The 23,266-nt window shown below is 33.8% G+C and overlaps 4 protein-coding genes and 1 long non-coding RNA gene across 7 annotated transcripts in view; 3 read left to right on the forward strand and 2 right to left on the reverse strand.

The window, feature by feature from the left end:
- Nucleotides 1-990: 990 nt before the first annotated feature.
- LOC111694622 lies at nucleotides 991-2,580 on the reverse strand. The gene is made up of 4 exons (XR_002763678.1): nucleotides 2,233-2,580; nucleotides 1,663-1,861; nucleotides 1,341-1,576; nucleotides 991-1,273 (listed from the first exon to the last, which is right to left on the reverse strand). It is a non-coding gene; the product is annotated as an uncharacterized LOC111694622 (long non-coding RNA).
- On the forward strand, nucleotides 1,793-8,513 carry LOC106653315 (protein RRNAD1-like). The gene is made up of 5 exons (XM_023463424.1): nucleotides 1,793-1,871; nucleotides 6,842-7,046; nucleotides 7,124-7,345; nucleotides 7,416-7,998; nucleotides 8,071-8,513. The coding sequence occupies exons 2-5, from the start codon at nucleotides 6,843-6,845 to the stop codon at nucleotides 8,439-8,441; spliced, it is 1,380 nt and encodes a 459-aa protein (XP_023319192.1). The 5' UTR covers nucleotides 1,793-1,871; nucleotide 6,842; the 3' UTR covers nucleotides 8,442-8,513.
- Nucleotides 3,093-6,695, forward strand: LOC106653432 (presequence protease, mitochondrial). Its single transcript, XM_014372871.2, has 2 exons — nucleotides 3,093-3,243; nucleotides 3,453-6,695. Exon 2 carries the CDS (start codon nucleotides 3,472-3,474, stop codon nucleotides 6,568-6,570), a length of 3,099 nt encoding a protein of 1,032 aa, XP_014228357.1. The 5' UTR covers nucleotides 3,093-3,243; nucleotides 3,453-3,471; the 3' UTR covers nucleotides 6,571-6,695.
- A 137-nt stretch (nucleotides 8,514-8,650) lies between the features above and the next one.
- LOC106653466 (KRAB-A domain-containing protein 2-like) lies at nucleotides 8,651-10,696 on the forward strand. Of its 2 annotated transcripts, none has more exons than XM_014372915.2 (3): nucleotides 8,651-9,011; nucleotides 9,086-9,696; nucleotides 9,779-10,696. In XM_014372915.2, the coding sequence occupies exons 1-3, from the start codon at nucleotides 9,002-9,004 to the stop codon at nucleotides 10,295-10,297; spliced, it is 1,140 nt and encodes a 379-aa protein (XP_014228401.1). In that variant the 5' UTR covers nucleotides 8,651-9,001; the 3' UTR covers nucleotides 10,298-10,696. The 2 variants fall into 2 exon arrangements, with proteins under 2 accessions (XP_014228401.1, XP_014228402.1); XM_014372916.2 differs by having other exon boundaries at nucleotides 8,651-8,990.
- Nucleotides 10,697-11,289: 593 nt separating this feature from the next.
- The window catches only part of LOC106653314, a 95,082-nt gene continuing 83,105 nt past the window's right edge, over nucleotides 11,290-23,266 (reverse strand). The window contains exons 6-8 of one of the 2 annotated variants that reach the window (XR_002763677.1): nucleotides 17,246-17,611; nucleotides 16,278-16,353; nucleotides 14,101-14,167 (exon numbers count right to left, since the gene is read on the reverse strand). Coding sequence is in view for 1 of the 2 variants with exons in the window: in XM_023463421.1 (XP_023319189.1) it covers nucleotides 13,997-14,167; nucleotides 17,246-17,611 (537 nt within the window). In the remaining variant the exon portion in view is untranslated. Of the gene's footprint in view, nucleotides 14,168-16,277; nucleotides 16,354-17,245; nucleotides 17,612-23,266 lie in introns of both variants that reach the window. The other variant, XM_023463421.1, reaches the window with a different exon arrangement.

A 23,266-nucleotide genomic window follows, 5' to 3' on the forward strand; every position in this document is an offset into this window, starting at 1 on the left:
AATGAATCATACTTTCGTTACAGATAATTTATAAAAAATTTTTTGTCTGATAAATTGAACATGAAGAAAGCAGTTAAAAAAGAAGATTACAAGTGGAGTATTGCAGACCTGTAAATTACCACTAAATAATAAGTAGTGTAAATAATGTACATAAAATTATTAAAATTATCTATTTAAAGAATCATAATTATTTGTTGTTATTCGATGAGTCAGTTTTGTCATTCCCAAAAAATAAATATAAAAATATTTGATATTGCATGAATTAATAATGTAGTTCATTGATGTTACTTTAATATAATTTCATATTGTTATTTTTTGGGGTGTTTTTAAATTTACTGTAAATCAAAAACAACTTGAGCACTGATACTTCAGATTCAGATCAGATTGATATTCTTGTTAAAAAATTCTTTCTGACTTTCCTTAATTTTTATTGACTCAAAGCAGTTTACCAAAAAAATATTCAGCAGTTATCTTAAAAAAACGTGACTTACTTCACCTGTTAATATTTCCAATCATTCTCTACGTTATAAAAAGCGTCTTAGTTTACTTAGTGATGCAATGAAAGCCTGATCTTTAAGTAGTTTGATTTATGACATTTTGATCATTGAAAAAGAACCTTCCAAAGGGTGCATTATGAGCTTGTGAAAATTGTATGATTTTATGATCATTTAATTATCAATTTATCTAGCAGTTCAACATTTACTTTTAAAAAGTACACAATTCAAGGATCACAATTTCAGGGTAATCAGCATTAGAAAACTAGAAAGAATTTAGTTAAATCTTTTTTATTTTTATAAATATATAATAATATTTTACATTTTTGTTTCTACAAGAATTTAACTTGCTGCAAATGAAAATTGTTTTTTGAGTAATATTATCCCTTATAAAAATTTCCTATAGGATCTCGCGAAATTCCTACAGGAGTCCTATAGGATTCCAATAGGAATTTCGCGGGATCCTATTGGAAATTTTTATAAGGGATATTTTACTCAAGTATCATTTTTACTTATATTTTTAAATAATGATTCTTAAATTATTTGTGATATAATAATCGCTTTATATGCATCAATCGTTTATATTATCTAGGCACATATCACACATTATCTCTATACATACTCACACAAATCTGCATTATTACATGCATATTATGATTGTTTTTTAACTTAAACAATGTACCCATTGTACACTAGAAGATGATCCAGTACTATCCATCTCTGTTTCACCGTTTATGTCTGTTGAAGAACTTATTCCGGGATTATCAACCCCATAGTACCTTCGAAAAATAGATCAATTAACATAATTTTATAAATTCAAATTTGTCTATTGTTAAAATTAATTACCTGTACTGCAAAGAAGTACTATATTGTTGTTATTTGCTGTACTTCCAACAACCAAAACTTTAACAACTTTTTTGGCGCATTAATCAAGAGCCCCTTTCCTTGAACTTTGAAAATCTTATTATTAGCAGCAAGAACATCTTGATGTTACATCGCTTGTTTTTGTGGCATGGAGTCTACTAAAGATTCAGCATCAGCATCTGGGAAAGCTGGCTTTGGATCAGCAGTTCTTAATACATCTGAAAATTTATAATAATAATATAGTATCAAGAAAATAATGAGAAAAATTGTAATTTTATGTTTTAAAGTATATTATTTTTCTAACTTTTAAGTAAGAGAAGTGCAAGATCCTGCAGTTCCATAACACAACAACTCCTTTAAGAATATCTATCATTCACTGAATGTCAAGTAGTCTCAGATCAATTGTTTGGTTTTAGTCAAGTACTGAACCATCAGCCGAATAATACAACAGGAAGTAAGCTCTCCGCAGCAGCAGCAACAACAACAACAGTGATTGGTTTGACCTGTAATCAAGTAATTGATATAAAATTTTACTCTGATATTTGGTTTTTAATAATGTTTCACTAACATCCTTAGCATAACGTTTTAATAAAAACGATATAACTGATCAAATAACTTGATGTATTTAATGTTACATATTATTTAAATTTATAAATGAGTCGTCAAATAACAGCATTTTGTCATTGATAAGTTTAGTACAAAATTTTACTTTTAACTATGGATTAAACTACATAATAAGGCTTGATCTATTTTTCTCTAGATCGTAAATATACAATTCAACAGTAAAACGTATTATTCTTATGATAAGTAAATAGTAAAACGTATTCTCTTAAAGTTTGTTCACTTGATAAATAATGAAATTTTTGAAACAAACCTTGGAGAGTTTACACAAATCATCTTTTCCCGTTATGAGATGTATCCTTTCAGCTTCCAATTGTCCAGTTGACCAGGTTGTCTAACTTTTGTCAAGTTGTTTTAGATCGATAAAGTTTAATATCCCTTTTCAGCTATACTAATGATATTAGCTTTGATATTTATACACGTATTTATTTAATCGCACATAACCTGACATATGACACATTCATTATATTATTTGTATTAACGCGTGTATCTTTGTGACCATTTGAAAGAGTTTCAAATTCTTTATCAAATTCATTGATAAAATTCTCACTTGAAATGTTTCTGTTACATGCCGATCCCTCAAAATACATCTGAAGTATCTTAAGCACAATTAGCTTGGCTAACAGTAGATGAAAATAAGATAATGAGATTGAAACATGAGATCTTGAAATTTCGTGGTTCGGCGACCGTCAGATTTGTTTTTCTCTGCTGCTTTTGGCATCGCACTGCCGATTATAAACCGCACGAAGCGCGCAGATTTTTTCGAGCTTTTCAATCGAAGCAGTATAAAGCAGGGCAGGTTGTTCAAACAGGTATAAATAAATCGAAGAAATTTTCTCTTATCTATTTTTATTGCTGTCATTTTCCTCTTTAATTTTAAAAGGAAACCAAAATTGCTAAAATTTATTATTTATTTGATAAAAAAGACGCGTTTATAAAACAAAAAAATAGTTATTTAATAATAACTTTTTACTTAACTACAGAAAAAAATATTTTTTTAATGAATACGAGAATTTCATGAAACGCGCCGACTGTTGGTAAGAGAATGTTTTGAATGCGCAACCTGCGCACCGCAACCTCCGTGTGAAACAGAGATAACCAATGCAGAATAACATGATGAAATTTAACGTGTGTCGCGTGTGCGGTGTTTGATCAACAAGATTCTGCATCACGTTTAGATTTTTCTTAGTTCTTAATTTAAATTTGAATCGAAATTTTGAAAAACTGTACAATTTTCTTATCAAAAATAGTGTCTCATTATCAGGTAAACATAATATACATTTAAGCTTTTATCAATAATTGTTTATAAAATGTGTGAATTTTATTTTATCTATTGATCCATTGATTACAATCGTCTGAGTACTTTTATGAACAATTTGAATTGCTAGTGTAAAATTTAAGTACTTACATGATAAATTTTTAATGCGTTTCAAAGCGCGTTCGAGTATTACTGCAAAGTTTGTATCTTTACAGGAATACCAGATTATTTACCATGTTTCGACACCCAGTAATTACCAGAAAATCTTGGCTAAAAAGCCTGGGTTTAATGAACAAAACTAAATTTCATGCCGTCACATCGTTGAGTTTACATACTTTAAACAAAGATGCTTCAGTGGCTAGCAATGCTGCTACTCAGTACAAAGAAGGACAAGTCATTGAAGGATTTATCATTGATGAAATTACACCTGTCAAGGAGATGTTTCTCACTGCTGTCAAACTCACTCATTTGAATACTGGAGCTCAGTACCTTCACCTGGATCGTGATGATAGCAACAACGTGTTTTCAATTAACTTTCGAACAACTCCAAAAGATTCTACAGGATTACCTCATATATTGGAACATTTAAGTTTATGTGGTAGTGAAACATATCCTTGCAAAGAACCTTTCTTTAAAATGCTTCGCAGATCTCTAGCCACCTTTATGAATGCTATGACAGCACCCGATTATACTATGTATCCATTTTCTACACAAAATTTTCAAGATTATCAAAATTTACAATCAGTGTATATGGACAGTGTTTTCAAGCCTAAGTTACGTGAATTAGATTTTGCTCAAGAAGGCTGGAGGTTAGAACATACAGATCCAAATGACAAAAATTCGCCCATAATATTCAAAGGTGTTGTATTCAATGAAATGAAAGGAGTTTTTAATAGCAACCAGAATATTTTTGCAACTCAGTTATTGAATTCTATTCTTCCTAGCCATACCTATGGTGTAATATCAGGTGGAGATCCTGCTGAAATTCCTTTGCTTAAACATCAAGACTTAGTAGACTTTCATTCTACTCATTACCATCCTTCAAATTCAAGATTTTTCTCTTATGGTAACTTTCCTTTAAAAGATCACTTGAAGTTTGTTAATAATAAATATTTGGCATCATACGATAAAAAAGATACTTCAGAAACAATAGTACCATCAGAAAAACGGTGGGATGCCCCAAGGAGAAAACATATTGAATGTAGGCCTGATCCTTTAATCGCAGATTCTTCTAGGCAAAATTCAATCGCCATTGCTAGCCTTTGTAATGAAATTAATGATATTCAAGAATGTTTCAATATTTATATTCTATCTCAATTATTATTGGATGGTCCAAACTCTGCTTTCTACAAAAGTTTAGTGGATACTAACATTGGTACAGGTTTTGGCCCTATGACTGGGTATGAATCTCAGTGCAAAGATACAATATTTATTGTAAGTTTACAAGGTGTTCAAGAAAAAGATTTTAAAACTGTTGAAGAAATCTATAATAAAACTGTAGAAAAAGTTATAGAAGAGGGATTTAGCAAAGATCACATTGAAACAATTCTTCACGGTATTGAACTTCACATGAAGCATCAATCATCTAATTTTGGTCTTAATTTACTTTTCAATGTATCTCCTTTATGGAATCACGATGGTGACATCATTGACTCATTAAAAGTAAATGAAGCTATAAAAACTTTCAGGGAAACTATTGAAAAAGATCCTAAATATTTAGTATCATTAGTTGAAAAATATTTATTAAAAAATAACCACAAGCTTGTTTTGACTATGTCACCGAATCCAGAATACGAAACTAGAGTTGCTGAAGCTGAAAAAAAATTATTGGAATCAAAACTTCAAAGTTTAACTCCTCGGCAAAAAGATGAAGTTTATACCAAGGGTCAATTATTATTGAAAGAGCAGGAAAAAGTTGAGGACGATGGCAGTTTACCAAGTCTATCAATTAAAGATCTAAAAAAAGATGTTGATAGATACAATTTAATTGATGTGGAACTATCTGAAGTACCTGTGCAATTGGCTGTACAACCAACAAATGGTGTATGCTATTATCGTGGAATATTGAACACTCACAATTTGTCAAATGAATTGAAGTCTTTATTACCTATTTTCAATAATGTAGTTGTTAGAATGGGAACTAAAAATCATGATTACAGAAGTTTGGATAGACTCATCAATTTGAAAACTGGTGGTCTACATTTTTCCAATCATGTTGTTGAAAAGAAAGATGATCTAAATAAATACGAACAAGGTATAATCATTTCATCCTACTGTTTGGAGCAAAATTCAAATGAAATGTGGAAACTGTGGGAAGAGTTATTCAACAGAGTCGAATTAACAGATCTTCCAAGATTCGAAACCTTAGTCAAAATGATTGCAGCTGATTTGACCAATGGAATAACTCAATCTGGTCATTTGTACGCCATGAGTTCAGCTGCTAGTTTAGTATCGCCTGTAGCTATGTTGAAAGAAAGTTTATCTGGTCTAGAATATGTTAATAGAATGAAATATATTGCTCAGATGAAAGATTTATCTCCAGTTCTTAGTCAAATTCAAGAAATTGCTAGTCAAGTATTACAAAAGTCTCAATTGAGATCAGCCATTAATTTAACCGAGGAATCAAAAGAAAATATTCTGAAAGGAATGGAACAGTTCTACAGTGCTTTGAAGGGTTCTCAAATAAGTAAAGAACCTACCATTACATCGAATGGTCCACTTAATTCTAACAATACAGCCATTCATCACGTTCTGCCTTGCTCTGTAAATTATGCATCAAAAATTGTACTGACCGTTCCATACAGTCATCCCGAACACGCACCACTGCGCGTACTTTCAAAATTAATTTCCTCGATTTACCTGCACCCTGAAATCAGAGAAAAGGGAGGCGCCTATGGTGGAGGAGCAAAATTGGCAGCTGATGGATGCTTCATGTACTACTCGTACAGAGATCCTAATTCAACGCGAACATTCGACATTTTCGACGAAACCTACGACTTTCTGATGAAATACAATATCTCCGATGCCGAGATGGTCGAAGCCAAGCTCGGACTTTTCCAAGCGATCGATGGGCCCGTGGCTCCGGGATCTCGAGGAATGACGAAATTCACCCACGGAGTTAGCTACGACGATATTCAAAAGCACAGAGAGCTCATAAAGTCCGTAACGAAGGAGCAGCTCATGGAGGTAGCTGGAAAATATTTGAAATCAGGCGCAAACGCTCAAGTTGGTCGAGCTTTAATTGGACCGCAAAACTCAGATTTGCTGACCAGACAGTCCGAGAATTGGGTAGTTCACGAGCAAGACGAGCAAGATCAAGCTCAAGCTATTTAAAAATTTATAACGTTTTGTTATTTAATCGCATTAAATCACGTTGTTACTAGTTTTTCAATTGTACATAGACTGTTGTTTTAATTTAATAAAAAAAAAACAAAAATTTGACATAATGTAAAGACAAAAATATTTTTATTAAATAAAGACATTTTTATTTAAAAAATGATTCTGTTTTATTTAACTAACTATGCAATTTTTACGCCATTTTTGCAGCATTCATAATCCGAAGTAGAATTTTCAATTTCTCATCGAAAGTTGAACTTTATTACAGGATGGTGGACAGCACGCTGAATGATCCAGATTATTTGAAAAAAGCTATAGAGTTCTTCGAGAAGTTCCAATGGCTCTACACATTACCAACTACCAAAGTTTTATACCCGGGTGCTCTGGATGAATTTCCACCTGATTGGTTGGATTCGCTCAGAAATATTGAAATTGATAAGTTAAATAATTTAGTTGCCAAAAAACAGATCGAAGTAAGGGTGCTCCTATGCTAGTTCATTTTTTAAGTAATTTCATGAAAAAATCGATAATTTGAATTTATCTTTTCCAGGTGGTATTGCCCGAAACACTTATTAACTTTATTGTAAAATGTAAAAAGTTTGATAAATTACCTATTCAAGACATATCTGCTGAACCTCAACAGTTACCCAAAGTATTTGCGAAGTTCATGAGCGACAAGAAAAAACATGAAATTTACAATCTATCCAAAGTCATTAACGATCACTGTCGATCTTCAAATATATCATTAATTATTGATCTTGGTGCTGGTTTAGTAAGTTGAATGCACTAATTATTTTATTCATAATTTATTTTTGTGTGTAACAATTTTTTTCTATTATTAGGGCTACATCGGTCAACTATTGCATTATCTTTATGGATACAAAGTTTTGGCTTTGGAGTCAAGACAGAAAAACATAGACATAGCTCGGAATCGACAGAATCAGTATTTTCCTGAGTCGAAAGGTTTAGTGAAATATGTGTGTTGTAATGTCACAAAAGACTCTTTAGATGAAATTGAAAATATTTTAAAGACTGAGTTCAGTGAATCAAGTGATGAAAAAGTGTGTTTGATAGGATTACACGCGTGTGGTGACCTCAGCGTAAACATGTCAAACTTATACTTGAATATGAAGCAGGCTCACATGTTTATTCTAGTATCTTGTTGCTATCATAAGCTCGAGCAGGAAACTGCTTATGAAACTGGAAGTAGCGAAAACTGCTTCAAGGGCTTCCCTTTATCAAATATTTTAAAAAATGCCTTAAAAAAGAGTCATGCAGACGTTGGAAAATTATTTGGCCGAACTTTTATGAGATTGGCTTGTCAAGAAACGCCAGATCGCTGGGAAAATATGTCTGAGCAGGCTCACGACGAACACGCTTTTCACGTTCTTGCCCGAGCCGTCCTGGAACTGTATACTTCTGAGAGTAAGAACTTATTTTTTGAAATAAAATTAGTGGTTTTTTTTATTTCTAAATATTTTGACATACTTTTTATAGATGGTTTTCGACTGAAAAAACATGTTTGCAAAGCTACCAGGAAAACACAGTGCGGCGATTTCGAAAGTTACTTGAAGGATTCAATGAATCGGTACTCTCTGCATGAATCAGAGAGCGATAAAGTGATACCTTGGACTGAAGAAATTGAGGAAAGTATTAAAAGGCTGTGGAATGAAAAAAGCAGCAGTCAAAAGGACGTTGAGTTGTACACAGGTTTACAGTATTTACTGCAAAATGCTGCAGAATCTTTGGTACTCGTTGATAGATTATTTTATCTTAAGGAAAATAGTGTTGATAGTTATCTTTTACCGACAATGAATAGGTCTTTATCGCCAAGATGTTACGCCATTGTATCGACCAAAAAAAATTAAATTTTATTATTTTTAATGACAAAACCTGTGCTACTTACTTACACTTTACATAATTAATTGTTCAATTTTACGAAGTAATGGGAGAATTATAGTAACCATGTAATTAGTACGTGCAGTTCGTTATTACAATTTTTATGCATTGAAATCTTTTTTTTTTAATTTTTTCTTAAAATAGGTAATATTTATCAAACCATTAAGATTTTTCATCGTCTCAGCGCAAAAAGGTATCGTTTCGAACTCACAAGCAAAATCGTACTCAAGTCCTACGTTATAAAATAGGATTGAGATACGTATTGGCCTCCGAGTTTAAAACTAATACTGTTCTGCTAGGCTGACATTTACATTTTCACATGTAGGGTTACCGCGGCGAAACGTGAATTGAGGCGGAATTGATTATACTCAAAATGCCTTGGTAAAAACAGCCCACATCATTTTAGGCATTTTATAGAAATCAAAAAATAATGTGAAGCCTTTAATTTAAGCGTAATACTATGAAAATTTGAATTTTTATACATAATAATGATAACTATAGACGATGCTAGTTAGCAGGTTAGTCTCACATGTGTCAAGGTTTGTTTTCTTTCACTTCGTACATTCAGCACAGTTCGTGTATACTTTTGTTAATTTCTCATAACCGTTACTAGCTAAAATGTCTGAAAATATTCAATCAACTTCCGTGAACCTAAGAGAGGAGTTTTTTAAAGAAGCAAGTAAAGGTGGCCATTATAAGGTGATTGATAAAAGTCAATATGATGAAATAATTGAAGATATCCTAAGGGCAAAATTATCATCAAAGAAGACTCCTCAGCAATATAGGCGTCTAAGTAGATTCGACGTTATAGAAGTGGATGGTATCAAAAAACTTATCGCCAAGCGCAAGGCTAACGCAGGATTAAAATATTACGCGCCCTTGGAAGATATCTACGATATAATTGAAAATGCGCATATTGCGACTGGGCACGCCGCACGAGACCGTCTACTCAAGGAAACATCAAGAAATTACGCCAACGTGACGCGCGAATTGATAACCTTATTCCTTGGTATGTGTCAAACTTGTAACCAAACAAAAACAAAAAAGAAGCGGAGATTGGAATCTAAACCTATATTGCATGACAGAATATATGCCAGGTGCCAAGTCGATTTGATCGACTTTCAATCACATAGAACCGACAATTATAAATGGATTTTGGTTTATCAAGACCTTTTAACTAAATTTACTGTCTTGAACCCCTTGAAAACAAAAAATGCAGAAGAGGTACATGATATTATTGCTACGCCACTACTAATACTATTCATATAAAAAAATATTAATAATCTATACATTTTTGTAAATTTAGATTGCACATTGTCTAGTAAGGATTTTTTCAACATTTGGTGCCCCGTGCTTGCTACATTCTGATCATGGCAGAGATTTTGTTCATGCTGTGATCAGAGAATTAAAAAAATTGTGGCCTGAATTGGTTTTAGTTCATGGGAAACCTCGCCTTAGCCAGTCCCAGACTTCAGTCGGAATATCTAATCAAGACATAGTAAATATGATTGTCACCTGGTTAGCAGATAACAAAACAAGTACATGGGTTGACGCACTGCCTTTTGTGCAGTTCATGAAAAATAGAATGTACCATTCTGATATAAGGCAATCTCCTTACAAGGCTATGTTCGGATTTGAACCAAGGGTCGGCTTATTGAGTACCACTTTACCGAAAGAGTCAATAGTTAATATTAATAACGAAGATGAGCTTTGCAATTTCATTAATACTTTGAGACAAAACGAAGATAGTAATCAAGAAACTCAATTGGCAGAGGACGAAATCGTCTCTATTCAGATCGATGAGGATCAATTCATTCCTTTTTAGATTGAGGAAGACAATTCAAAGCTTAAGAAAATCACTAATTTCGAGCCAAAAAAATTTGAATTCTAAGCTCATAACAAACCAGAACTAGTTATTAATCAAATTTGTTTTTTTTTCTACACGACAAATTTATTATGAAAAATGATTACTTACGTTTCTGTATTCTTAGAAATGCATGAAACGGTTTAGACAATACTGTTTTTTCCTAGGCATTTAGGATATTGCTTAAAAAGTATATGAAGTTCGTATAATGTTGTAAACAATATGGGTGTGTCCTAAATCATAGGTAGTTGTACATAGATTGTTGTTGTAATATAGTAAAAACTCGATACATTGTAAAAACAAATATTTTTATTAAACCCAGAGATTTTTATTAAAATAATGATTCTAAATTATTTAATTAATTATGACATTTTTATGCTATTAAATGAATTTTCTAAATTCTCGAGTGTTTAAAATTTAGTAGTTTGTAATGCGTACAGTAGCCGAAATTATCCATGAAACTTGAATTGAAAGTTTATTTCCTGGGGCTGTCGATCGAATTCGGCTGATGAGCCGAATTACAAAAAAGAATTCACTGAAGGATTTCTTAAGAAAAAGCTCACTTTCTAAGATATGACAAAAAATGCCATCGTGCATATTATTATGCACAAGTGCTATGAAAATTCTAATTAATTGATGAAATAATTATTTGTTATTAAATTAGTTGTTAGATTTTTGATAATATATATACAGTTTATTATAATACATGTTTAAGTATAATGGTTACATGAATTTCTGAAGTCGTGAATTCGCCTTCACGTTATGATCGTACTTGAGTAATAATCAATATTACTTTTAGATCTATAGGTACAAGTTTTCTACTCGAATATTGTTACATATGAAGACAAAAAATATAATGGAAAACACTTTAAGCTTTTAATACTTTTACAATTGGTTTAGTTTTTAATACTTTTAGGCACAATTTGTTTGTGTAGTATTTATTATTTTCTTTTTTATTCACCTTTGAATTGGCCACTTATTTTCTCTCATTCTCATATCCATACGTTACATTTTTTCGTGACTGCAATGATTTATAGGAGATTGATGCAATGATCTGCTGTGAGTGTGCACGATTTATAAACATCTTTACGTTTTCATATACTACAATCTAATTTCAATGAAATGTTTACCTTCTAAACAATGATAAAAAATTTTTTAGTATCTACCTAGAGGAACTTTGGTAAAAATTTTGAAAATCAGTCACGAGCATTTGTTGAGTATGATTGTTTATAAAATATTTTATGTAATTTTCATAAAAAAGCTCTTGGGCACCTTAAATTGTTTTTTTTTTTTATAACTTTTTCGAGAACGATATTTTTTTATCTTTGAGTTTCAAGAGATCTGTGATAATTGATTGAGGCTATTGAATTTTTTAAAAAAGCGATGAAAACCAATTTTTGGGTGCCGGCAAGCTCTTAATCAATAATTATTTATAAAGGAAAAATCAATTATACAAGTTAAAAAAGTGAATTGATTTTCAAGTTAGAGTTTTATATTTTGATTTAATAAGGTGCTAAATTTTTCCAATCGAATCGGGAACTGATAGAATATGGTTGATCACTCATTGTTGATTGTTATTATTCTTAATTTATTCGTCGAATTCAAAAAATCAGCACACGATTATAGAAAAGCTTGGAAGATGCGAAATGTTTTTCCTACTATTTTCCAACGTTTACGCAACTTACACATCACTCAAATTTATCATTAAAAAACTTTCAATTATCCTTGTTGGCACATTGATGATAAAAACTTTGATATTCTAATTGACAAAGTATTTAAACATATTTGGAGCGATGGGCGGACTAATTTAGAATGACTATTAGCGCACTTAATCATTTTTCATCATTCACCGAGTAGATGTTGTACATACAATTTGTTGATAATTTCTATACTTATCGCCGTGTTATATTCGAAAATTGAGGTTGAGAGCGACGAATATTTTAATGCAATACCCATTAATTACATACATCGTGGCCGGATGCGGTTATGCGTGATACTTTTTTACGCTCTATCGTTAATTTAGAATCTGATTTTATTAGGCATTTATTTAGTTTTTTCCACTTTAATAATGTATATTATTTATTCATGTTATCACTATTTCTCATAATCGCGATAGATGTATTCGTTATATTTTATAAACTTTCCAGATATCTTAGACGAGATATAATTTATTAACATTTCAAACAATCAAATATTTTACAATTTACAACCTCCATCAGATTAAAATTACTAACAATCTTTGTCGAGAAATGTCAAGAAGGATACATATGATAATTATCTTTCGCATTATCATATCATTTCAGTGGCACTTCTATAGATCGCAATGCATTCCCTAAAAACACCAAATATATATTTGAATAATTAAAAATCATCTTTACAATATTTGTTTTAATAATTTTAAAACTTAACAAAGTTCGGATTATCGTTTTGAATAAATGTTAACAATCAATCCCGACAATAATATGAGTTCATGAAATTTTTATCGATATTGTGATCAATGAAGTAAAATTTTGTGGAAATTTTTGTTTAAAAAACTTAGCATACAATTCGTCGTCGTTGATAAGCTCATCGGTTATATGTACAAAGAGCATTTTGATGTAATATCAGTAGATAATTCACAATACTAACAATTATAAACTCATTACTCATTGTATTTCGTTGCTTTAATAATTGAAAATATAATTTTCGAATTAATTATATATCAAACGAACGGTTCGTTCGTAAAGTAGATTCATTGAGATTTTCTGATAGTTGATCGTTGTTATTTACTTCGTTAATTCGACTGTTAGCTTATAGGATAATTGTAAAATCGAAAACCCTTAAAAATTATTTGTAGATCAATTAATTCGTTCCACAAGTATAAAAAACTTCAGTCTGGTTGAATATATTCGTCGAAATTTCACAAACAAGAGATAATGAATAATAAATCAATTCGACTGAAACTTATATTATTTACAGTTGCTTACGGACACAATTAAATTTTGAGTCGACTATTTGCATAATTAATATCCGTTATCATGATCTAAATAAATTAATAATAATGTTTAAATATTCATCATTTTCTGAATTGATATGTACAGCATATCCGGAACGAAGTATACGTATATAACATTTATCTTTTTATAGTAGATACTGTAGAAAGAAATACTTTTTGTAATTTTTCTATTTACCAAAAAGTATCTCTTACGAATGATTCCATCGAAAGAATTCATATTACGTGGCATATTTTTAATCAACATCTATTTATTTATTTATTTATTTTTTTTTTGCATCGAATGAAAAAGAGTGATTTATTTCACACGAACAAACCTATCAAATGTAAAATAAAAGAAGCTTTTTTTTTCTCGACTCACGAGCCGCTGAGACGATCATTTTCTATTGTATTCGATAATTTATGGATGATTCATCATCATTTGCATGCGACAAGCGTCGGTCGATCATTTATAATTATATAGAAAATGTGGAGCTGGGTGCACGTCTACCTCGAAAAAAGTAGAGATATATTAATTAGAACTAAGTGATGATTATAAAAAAATGCGCGCTCCACATCTGCCGCTGCATGATCCAACACCGAGCGGGGGCGTGATTCCAATGGCGCTTGGGGATATATAACATAGACGTGTTGCGATCGTTTGCAGTAAAAGCCGCAGAAAAATTTGCTTACTCGCTGGGTAAATCGCTGCTAGTCGGGCTGATTGTCGAGTGCAGGTCGTGCAGTTCCGGCGGCGGCGGTAGTAACAGACTCGGGCGTCGCGCGAGCTCGTCCTCGTACAGGCTGGTGGTGCTCTTAGGCCGCGACGACGAGATGCCCCAGAGATCGGAGCGATCAGCCTGCGCACAAAAAAACAAGTGGAAAGTAAGCCGGGTAAGGCAAGGAGAAACGATTATCGATTCGATTTTCGCAAGAGAACGAAACGAATTTTATTTTTGATGTCGCGTTACCTAATTTATACTATATCGAAATAATAAATAATGCCTTATTAATAGAATCGTAAGGATTTGAATCTAGTTTAATTCACGAAATTTGCTTTCTTATAGTTAAACGAACACTGCTTTCTTATAATTTATTCTAACCTTGGTAAAAATGATCAACAGTTTACGGTTAGCTCTTAGTCGATGAAAAAGCCAAGAAAAAATACTTTATGTGAATCAATTTTGGGCGCTTTGACTTATCCCATTAACGCGCAAAAGTGCAATTTTGTGCATGAATTTTCCGTTGTAAAAAAATTATAGATAAAGTAAAAATATTTTCTTGAAAATCCATACCCAGGGGTTTTTGAGTATGCTCTTTCAGTATACGGTGTTATTTTTGCGATAAATAAACATTATCATCGTTTATTTTGCCATTAAAAACCAAAAACGTGATTTTTTGACTCAAAATTTTTTTTCAAAGTCGATTTTCTACTTTGCCTTGCCTTCGGAGGGTTTCCATAACACCAGAAATCGTGCACTTTTTCTCTGAACCTTCAAAAAATGCGCTGCCGCGATTTTTATCTTGCCCCTATATTTCTAAAATGGCTAATTTATACCGAGCAGCGATATGAAAATTGCCTTATTTTTTATTTGTAAATTATTGACTTTATAAAAGAAAGTCATACAATGAAAAGTGTTCAAATTTGTTCAAAGAATACATGTGAATTTTTTTTAGAATTTTTTAATAATTTTTTTCAGAATTTTTCAGATTTTTTTGGAACATTTTGGATTTTTTCGACAGGCCGGGAAATGGTCGTATTTGGCAAAAATTTCAAAATGGTCTGAAAAATTCTGAAAAAAATCACACGTATTCTCTAAACGATTTCAAATAAGTTTTTACACTCCAAATTGTACTTTTGAGTTCATATTTAGCGCATGTAAAATAGGTTCTGAGTAAAAAATGAGTGAATTTTTATACCGCTGCTCAGTATAAATTCGCCATTTTAGAAATATAGGGGCAAGATAAAAATCGCGGCAGCGCATTTTTCGAAGGTTCAGAGAAAAAGTGCACGATTTCTGGTGTTATGGGAACCCTCCGAAGGCAAGGCAAGGTAGAAAATCGACTTTGAAAAAAAATTTTGAGTCAAAAAATCACGTTTTTGGTTTTTAATGGCAAAATAAACGATGATAATGTTTATTTATCGCAAAAATAACACCGTATACTGAAAGAGCATACCCAAAAACCCCTGGATATAGATTTTCAAGAAAATATTTTAACTTTATCTATAATTTTTTTACAACGGAAAATTCATGCACAAAATTGCACGTTTGCGCGTTAATGGGTTATACAATTATTTTGACTTTGACACATGCAGATATACGCATATAAATTACTCGCCATCTAGAGGTAGGACTTGAACCTGTATTATCGTAATTTTCTATTTCAAGTCATATAATATGCGCTTAATATTTGTTAACTAATTGTAACAGAAATTTTTTTTTAAATAAACCAATGAATGGTTATATATTTTCAACATTTTAAATTATTATTTTTGGGTCATTAGGCCATTATTAATGATGATCATTTCCATCAGGGAAATTACATGAATAAATTGAGACACGTTTTTATTGCACGAGGCCGATCAAATTCGATTCAACACTCATTTATTTTAAATTTAAGCTCGGAAGTTTATAAAAAAGAAAGTCGTATCTAGATATATGTAATCCAAAAAGTCATTTACACTTCTTTTGTTTATTTATACGTAATATTATCACATTAATAAGTATTTGTTATTATATACACAAGTGAGAGGCATGCAATGCATAAGAAATGGGAGTGCGATCACATAAAAATCATAACAGAGATGCACACACACTGGATTATTTGAGTTGAAAAATTTACATACGAATTGTTAATTGTGATGTTTAATTTATTTAATCGAAAATATATCGAACATTTATCTAGATACTGGCTTGCAATGATAGTATTTATATATGGAACAATCGTTAAAATAATTTATGAAAGTACCTATTTTCCGCTGTCGCCAGTTACAAAAGTGACATCTTCGCTCAAAAATTCTCAACTTTCCATAGTTTTAAATAAGCTAGAAGGAATAAAAAACATTGATAGATATTTACAGAAGAAAAACGATAATAATTGATGGAGATATTAGGTTTCGAGAAAGAATTGAAAAAAATTTTTCAAAAAATCAAAGATATATCTGTTTGCCTTGCGAAAAAAAATAATAGATTTCTTCTTGCCGTGTCAGCGTTTTCGGGGTTCTTTCTACGTGTCTGGCATTATATACTTAGCTGAGTAAAACCGTGATAAATTTCGTCTTACGGCAAATCAGCTTCTCTCTATATATCCTATTTGTAACTATACAAGGTAGTTATTGGAAAATCACGCCGGTACATACACACACTCACACATAGGACACTTTTGATTGCATGCGAGCTACACAAATATTGTATTATACATTGTAAAGCTTGTTATCTGGGAAATCTGTTGTGAAGTAGACACGGTCAATGCAAGTGTAAATAAAAATTTGTTGTCGAGTCGCGGCAGGCTGGATGAGCTGGGAGCAGATTAAATCTCTTTCAACCGCACGAGCATTATTGATAAAGTGCACGAGAGAAACTCGAACGCGTTTCGTTGAATTTAGACATTTTGAGAATTTTCAGAGATAAAAGAGAAAAATTCAATGTTACAACACTTGAAAAAATTAAAGTAAATAGAGACATTTGAAGCGTAACAGAGAGGTAAGAAGTACAGAAAAGGAAAGGGTTGTCGGTGCAATCATGTGGCAACGCATTTGTATACATATCTGTGCTTGCACATCGATGCCAATTAAGATGATGAATATACGTGGAAGCTGAAATTCGGAGGGTAGTCTTCGGTGGAAGGAACGAGCAGATAGATATAATATAACGAGCTACACATGACCGAGAGCACATTGGATTTTGCGTGTTACATCTATATGCGAAGCGACTCACGAGCATGTGATGCTTGGGCTGCGGCGGCAGCGGCGGCTTGAGCAGGGCCACGTCGCTGAGGTCGCAGCTGGCCGCCGCCTGAGCCGTGACGTAGGGCAGCTTGGGCGTCTGCGTGTGGCGCGACGCCTGCACGTCGTAGCGCGGCGGCTGCTGCTGCTGCTGCTGCTGTTGGATCTGATGATGGAGACCGCCGCCGCTGATGGACATGACGGGGCTGCCGGGGGCGGTGGCGCCGAGGATCCAGCGGGCGAAGCTCTCGCAGCAGCCGCAACAGACGTCGGTCATGCCCTGCCGCAGGCCGCGGTGCAGCGTGAGGAAGAGGGTCGGATTGACGAACGCGTGCACGTAGGCGATGTGCAGCGTTACCTGCGTTGAACACAAACACACGAAATTTTTCTGTTACGATTATTTTACGAATATTAAGTGCATATTATATGACTTGAAGTAGAAAATTAAATAGTTTCAAAAAATTGAGATCAATTTCCAAGTACGTTAAATTATGATAATACGGTTTCAAGTATCTACCCGTAGATGGCGAGTAATTTAGATGTGTAAACCTGCATGTGGCAAAGTCAAAATAATTGTATAACTCAAAGCGCCCAAAATTAATTCATAAGCTGGGTTTCAAAATGTTGTAACGGTAATTGATGTTGAAAATATTGACATTAAATTTAAGGAGTTGTTTGTGAAAAGTTAAACATGAATTGTACATTAAATCTAATGTAAATTTTATGAATTTCATTCAAATCACGTGAAAGTACATTTACATGGAAATCTGCTGACTCGTTAATATTCGATTTTACGCGAACATAATGTCAGCAGGTCATGTTAATATTGTAGATTACTTTTTGGATCACGCGAGCGCACTAAAAAAACAACCTTTCATTTTGTTCCACAAATAGTATAGATTACTTGGCAGTGTACAACTCGAGGCTTAATACACAGTAGGACCTGATTTTCGCTTTTCGTTTTTCATTTTGATTATTTGATAATAAAAGACAGCAGTTTTTGGATTGATTTGTCTTAAGCATACATCGATCATCGAAAATCGGCACATCTCTTCATGAGTGATATTGAGATCGATCCACGAAAAGCCGCAATGAAGTTTGCTTGTTAACTCTACATAGCCAAGCCGGCGCGCGCGAGTGTCCGAAAGTGAATTAGGCCGTGAGAGCTAATGAGATTTTCCGAGGGACGCCGCGTCGCGTGTACGCAGTAAAAGGTGTCAACACCACCTATATATATACAAGCGTCTCTAACGGCATCAAGCGCGAGGGACACTGCAGCTCTTAAATAGCCTGCTAGTACTACACACCTACTGCTACTATTACTACGTGCCGCGTTTATAAGCTCGAGGGGAATTTATTTAGTCGCCTTCCGGGCCCGAAACTCGAGTCGAGCCCCGCAAGGTAATCTCTTTCTGTAAATTATTAAAACTACTAACGCGCACAGTTAGTCCGTCGCTCGCTCGCGAGGAGCATTCGGCTTCTCCTCCTTGAGCCGTACGCGCCATATAATTAATTTACACGCGGCGCTTGCTCGACTGATGCTGCCTGGCCTGCAACTTAACCGTCGTGCACTATATATAGCTATATTATATGTACGTATGCATGTGCTCGGATATCTGCAGTCGCTTTGCACGCTCGAGTGAGCACCTCTAATTGAAATTTATCGTCTGGATACGTCGAATGCCGATTCATTGGCTTATAGGAGGACTTGCGAGCTTGCTTACGACGCGCTTGCCACCCTATATGGAATGATAATGTCTTGCAGCGATCGCGCATGTGTTCGATTTATTTATTTATTTTTTCTTTCGTGAAAGGCGCGACGATCAATCGATCGATCAGGCCGAATTCTCTATACTATACTCAAAAATTGGGTATAAATCGTGGTTGCGTATACCACCCTTTGAGATACGATTGGCTGTTATATACAAAGGCGGCCGCGAACGAGGCGGTCGCAGCAGCAGCACGCGTGTCAAAAATTTTTCTCAGCCTAGTTCGAACTCGAGCTTTGCATAGAGAGAGAGAGAGAGAGAGAGAGAGAGAGAGAGAGAGAGAGAGAGAGAGAGAGAGAGAGAATTCGATTTACCGAATTTCAACGAATACACATCTCCGTATATATTCATGCATGTACCACGCGTGTACATGCAGATATCCGCATTCACGCGCGGGGTGTTCGCACGTGTTATATGCAGTGGCAAACTTTGCGACAGCCGTTTCACCCTTTACTTCGCCCCTCTCTCTCTCTCTCTCTCTCTCTCGCATTTGGTTGTGTGTGTGTATAGAAACTACATACATACATATCTGCGAGCGCATAAATTTGCCTTTTCGAATTTATCGACCGGCTGTAGCAGCAACGGCGGCGGTAGCAGGAGCAACACACCAATAGGGCACTATACACGGACGCGGATATCGCGCGCGCGGCTCGCGGTTCGCCGAAACTGACGCGCGCTTGTCGCTGCTTATTCAACTTTTTATCATTCGTCAGCCATATGGCTACTGCGCGATACAGGCCAAAGTCCCTTGTTCCCAACACAGTACAGACTTGAAGCTGTACTCCCAAATGGATGCGTTTATTGCACGTTATCCCATCGTCATCGGCATCTCGACTCTTCGCTGTGTATACGCATCTTTTTGTACTCGCTGTGCATGACTCGACGAGATACTTCTTCTTGGCGTATATTATATAAATGCACGCGCTCATCCATCGAGAATCCGCCAAAGTTTCCCGCATTTATTGGTGATACGGGGTCACCCCGATGTAGCGACTTTAATGGTTATTACTGTGGCTCGGCAAAATTAACGACCATCGAGTGCGCTATTATATACCGTTGCATAGTTTTCCATATATACTATTTGCTCTGGGAAACCCCGGAGCATTTTCATCTCGTACAACCTTGCACAGGGACAGGGCCTGAATGGTTTACATTTTTTTTAGGACACGCGACATCGATTCGAGCTCACGATATAATAAATAAAGGAGTATAATGGATCTTCGTGTGCGAAGTATGGTTCACCAGTTCCGCTCAGCAAATTGAATTATACGAATGCTAAAACGATCGGCGCTCGGCGCATTTACACGAATGCGTGTACGTGGCAGCTTTTCACCTTTTCTTTAATAAGATTTTCCCCACGTATTTACACGTGCAGCCGAGTCGTGAACGCGTGAAATGGAGATTCAACCGCTTCATTTGCATAGCTCCTCTTCTGTGTGTACGTGTCGCACAACGCGTATAGTATTATATATTATAAAACCGAAGCCCCGAAGGCTTGGAACTATGTACACCGAGAAATAAGAGCTCGATCTCGAGAGCTGTCGACATCGTCGTCGTCGTCGTCGTCGGTGTCCTTCACGTCCGGAACAGCAACGCTGATCTCTCTTCGTGAAAAGGCAGCTGGGTGCACGCGGATTTCGTTTGTATGTAAATCGTCGCGCGATCGAATTTGTGTACGCGCCGGTGTCTTCGTAATATCGAGAAACTTTTTTTAATTTTTCCTCCAAAGTCGACTGCAGCCCAATATAGTCAAGATCATCGCGGACAATGCATTGACATTATTACATTATTATTGACAATCTACGACGACGGCTTGGCGGCGCTACTGTTGCAGACCTGCGACGAACTCCACCCACATAGCATGAAAGCTTCCCGTGAAACCTTTCAAGAAAGCTTTCCATGAAAGATTCCAGAAAGTTTCCAGAATGTTTTTTTTTTTACTTTCTGGAAGCATATGAAAAAAGCTTTCATGGAGTCTTTTCGAAAGTTTCCGGAAAACTTGCAAGAAAGATTTCATGAACAATTTTTTTGAAGGTTTCATGGAAACATTCAGAAAGCTTTCGTTATCCTTCCAGGGAAACTTCCATGAAACTATTCTAGAAGCATTCATAAAAGCTTGAAGGAAGCTGCGTGGAAACTTTCGAGGAACTTTCAAAATGCTTTCTAAGAAGTTTTTATGGAATCTTTATGAAAGTTTTCTGAGAGATTTCAAAAATGGTTCCTTAAGTACTTTTTTGAAGATTTCATCAAAACATCCAGGAAGCTTTTGTGATCCTTCCAGGGATGCTTCCATGAAACTATTCTATCAGCATCAATAACAGCTTAAAGGAAGCTGCGTGGAAACTGACGAGGTACTTTCAGGATGCTTTCCAAGAAGAGAGATTACAAAAAAGGTTTTGTTTAATACTTTTTTAAAATTTTCATTTAAACTTTTAGAAAGCTTGCCAAAACTTTTCAAGCAACTCACCTTTGCGTGTAGTTTTTTTGAAACAAATCCGGTAGTAATAATGAAAGATTGTTGGAATTTTAGTGTATATATAAACTGCTTATAGCTATATCATATAACAATCTTTATTTATATAGAATATTTTGAAAAATCACTCGAAACTGTCTCCTGGTACACACGTCCTTCGCGATCATTGCATCGATACATTTTAGCCATCAACTATTTTCTAGTGGTACAGATTATTTTTGATCAAAGTTTTTTAATACATTGCAATTCAAAAGATATGCGGCTCAGAATATAATAAAATTGACAAAAAGGTAAGTATTTATTGAAGTTTATAAAAAATTTTGCAGTAGTACTTAGTATTTCGTGAAAGGTAATTTTTTTCATGATGTGGATATAAAAAATAAAAAAAAAATCATACTATTTCCAGTTAGGTCGCTCATAAATTAGTTTTCTAATACTATAATAAATATTTTATTTATTTACATCAATAAACAGCCGATCGATGTATGAACATTGTAAAAATTTTAAACAAATTTGAGTTATAATAATAAATTATTTATTTCTGTAATAGAACGTAATTGAAACCAATAAACAATTATAATGGGGAAAAAGTCTAGAAAAACGTATCACGCATATATAAAATCATTAAAGTGATCGTGAAATGCTTAATATCCCAGACAGCCGAGCAATTGAGGCTAAAACTCACAGGTTTTAAAAGTGTAAACGCGGGATTTTTTCTTTGGGTAGTCTCATGTGCGATTGGAATGTATTTAACATTAGGGGCGTTCACAATTGCACGAAGTGACATAATTTTTTTTCAGTAATACCATCATGTATTCATCGTCTATACACGCAAATATTCTTACTTTCTTCAGAAGCATTTTAATTACATTTTATGTTACCTTATCATCAATTAATAAATAAAAGAGCGTATGACAGAATTACAAAACTGCACATATGTGTATGAAATTTTATAAATATCTTAGTAATATAAGTATTAAGAGTCAAGTATTATGATGATAATAAATATTTCTCAATTACGTGCAAATTTCATAACATACTAAACAATCTTATTGGGAAATTAATGTATAAAATTGGGAATAGTTATTACGATCATACGTGGTAATTTGATGTGTAAATGCCTATAATTTGAGATGCTGTTTACTATTAACATTCTATTTTTATTAATTAATTAATGTGGTTGTACTTATTTAACGAATAAATTATTAAAATAGTTTTCAAGAAAGTGAGAATATGTATATGAATTATAGATGATGAATATTGCATAGTGGTATTACTGAAAAAATATCAAGTTACTGCGTGCAATTGTGAATGTGACCTTAATGCCTTCTTGTTCTCAAGCGCACACCTTAACCGCCTTTTCATCAAAAACCCGCGCATTGAACTAAACGAATTCGCAGTTTCCAAATAAAGAATTTCAACGCCCAAAATAGTATCAAGTGTTATCAATTTTTTCTTACTAAGGATTAAAGATTATTCTTCATTTTTCTATCAATTACTTTGTAAAGGTAAAATTTATCAATTATACTTGTTTATAAGCTATTGAAAATTCGTTTCTAACGAAGATGAATAACGTATTTAAAACGTAATAAAAATGCTTTAGCAATAAAGATAAAATACATATTGATGCAATCTAAAGAGGCATAATTTATAGAAAGGTTAACTGTTTTTGACACAACAATTTTGTTATTCATTGTTGGTCAAAAAAGATGCAAATTGAATTTTTGTCAGACAGACAAAGATTACCTAGAATTTCATTTGTTTAACTTCA

Source organism: Trichogramma pretiosum, unplaced genomic scaffold (genome assembly GCF_000599845.2).
Source record: "Trichogramma pretiosum strain Unisexual culture from Peru unplaced genomic scaffold, Tpre_2.0 scaffold162, whole genome shotgun sequence".
NCBI lineage: Eukaryota > Metazoa > Arthropoda > Insecta > Hymenoptera > Trichogrammatidae > Trichogramma > Trichogramma pretiosum.

Bases quoted from the DNA above. Each gene is read 5' to 3' on its own strand.
- LOC106653432 (XM_014372871.2), top strand. From the start codon at position 3,472: ATGTTTCGACACCCAGTAATTACCAGAAAATCTTGGCTAAAAAGCCTG.
- LOC106653466 (XM_014372915.2), top strand. The intron at 9,697-9,778 runs GTACATGATATT...TTGTAAATTTAG, and splicing joins AAACAAAAAATGCAGAAGAG to ATTGCACATTGTCTAGTAAG.
- LOC106653315 (XM_023463424.1), top strand. From the start codon at position 6,843: ATGGTGGACAGCACGCTGAATGATCCAGATTATTTGAAAAAAGCTATA. The intron at 7,047-7,123 runs GTAAGGGTGCTC...TATCTTTTCCAG, and splicing joins TTGCCAAAAAACAGATCGAA to GTGGTATTGCCCGAAACACT. The intron at 7,346-7,415 runs GTAAGTTGAATG...TTCTATTATTAG, and splicing joins TTGATCTTGGTGCTGGTTTA to GGCTACATCGGTCAACTATT.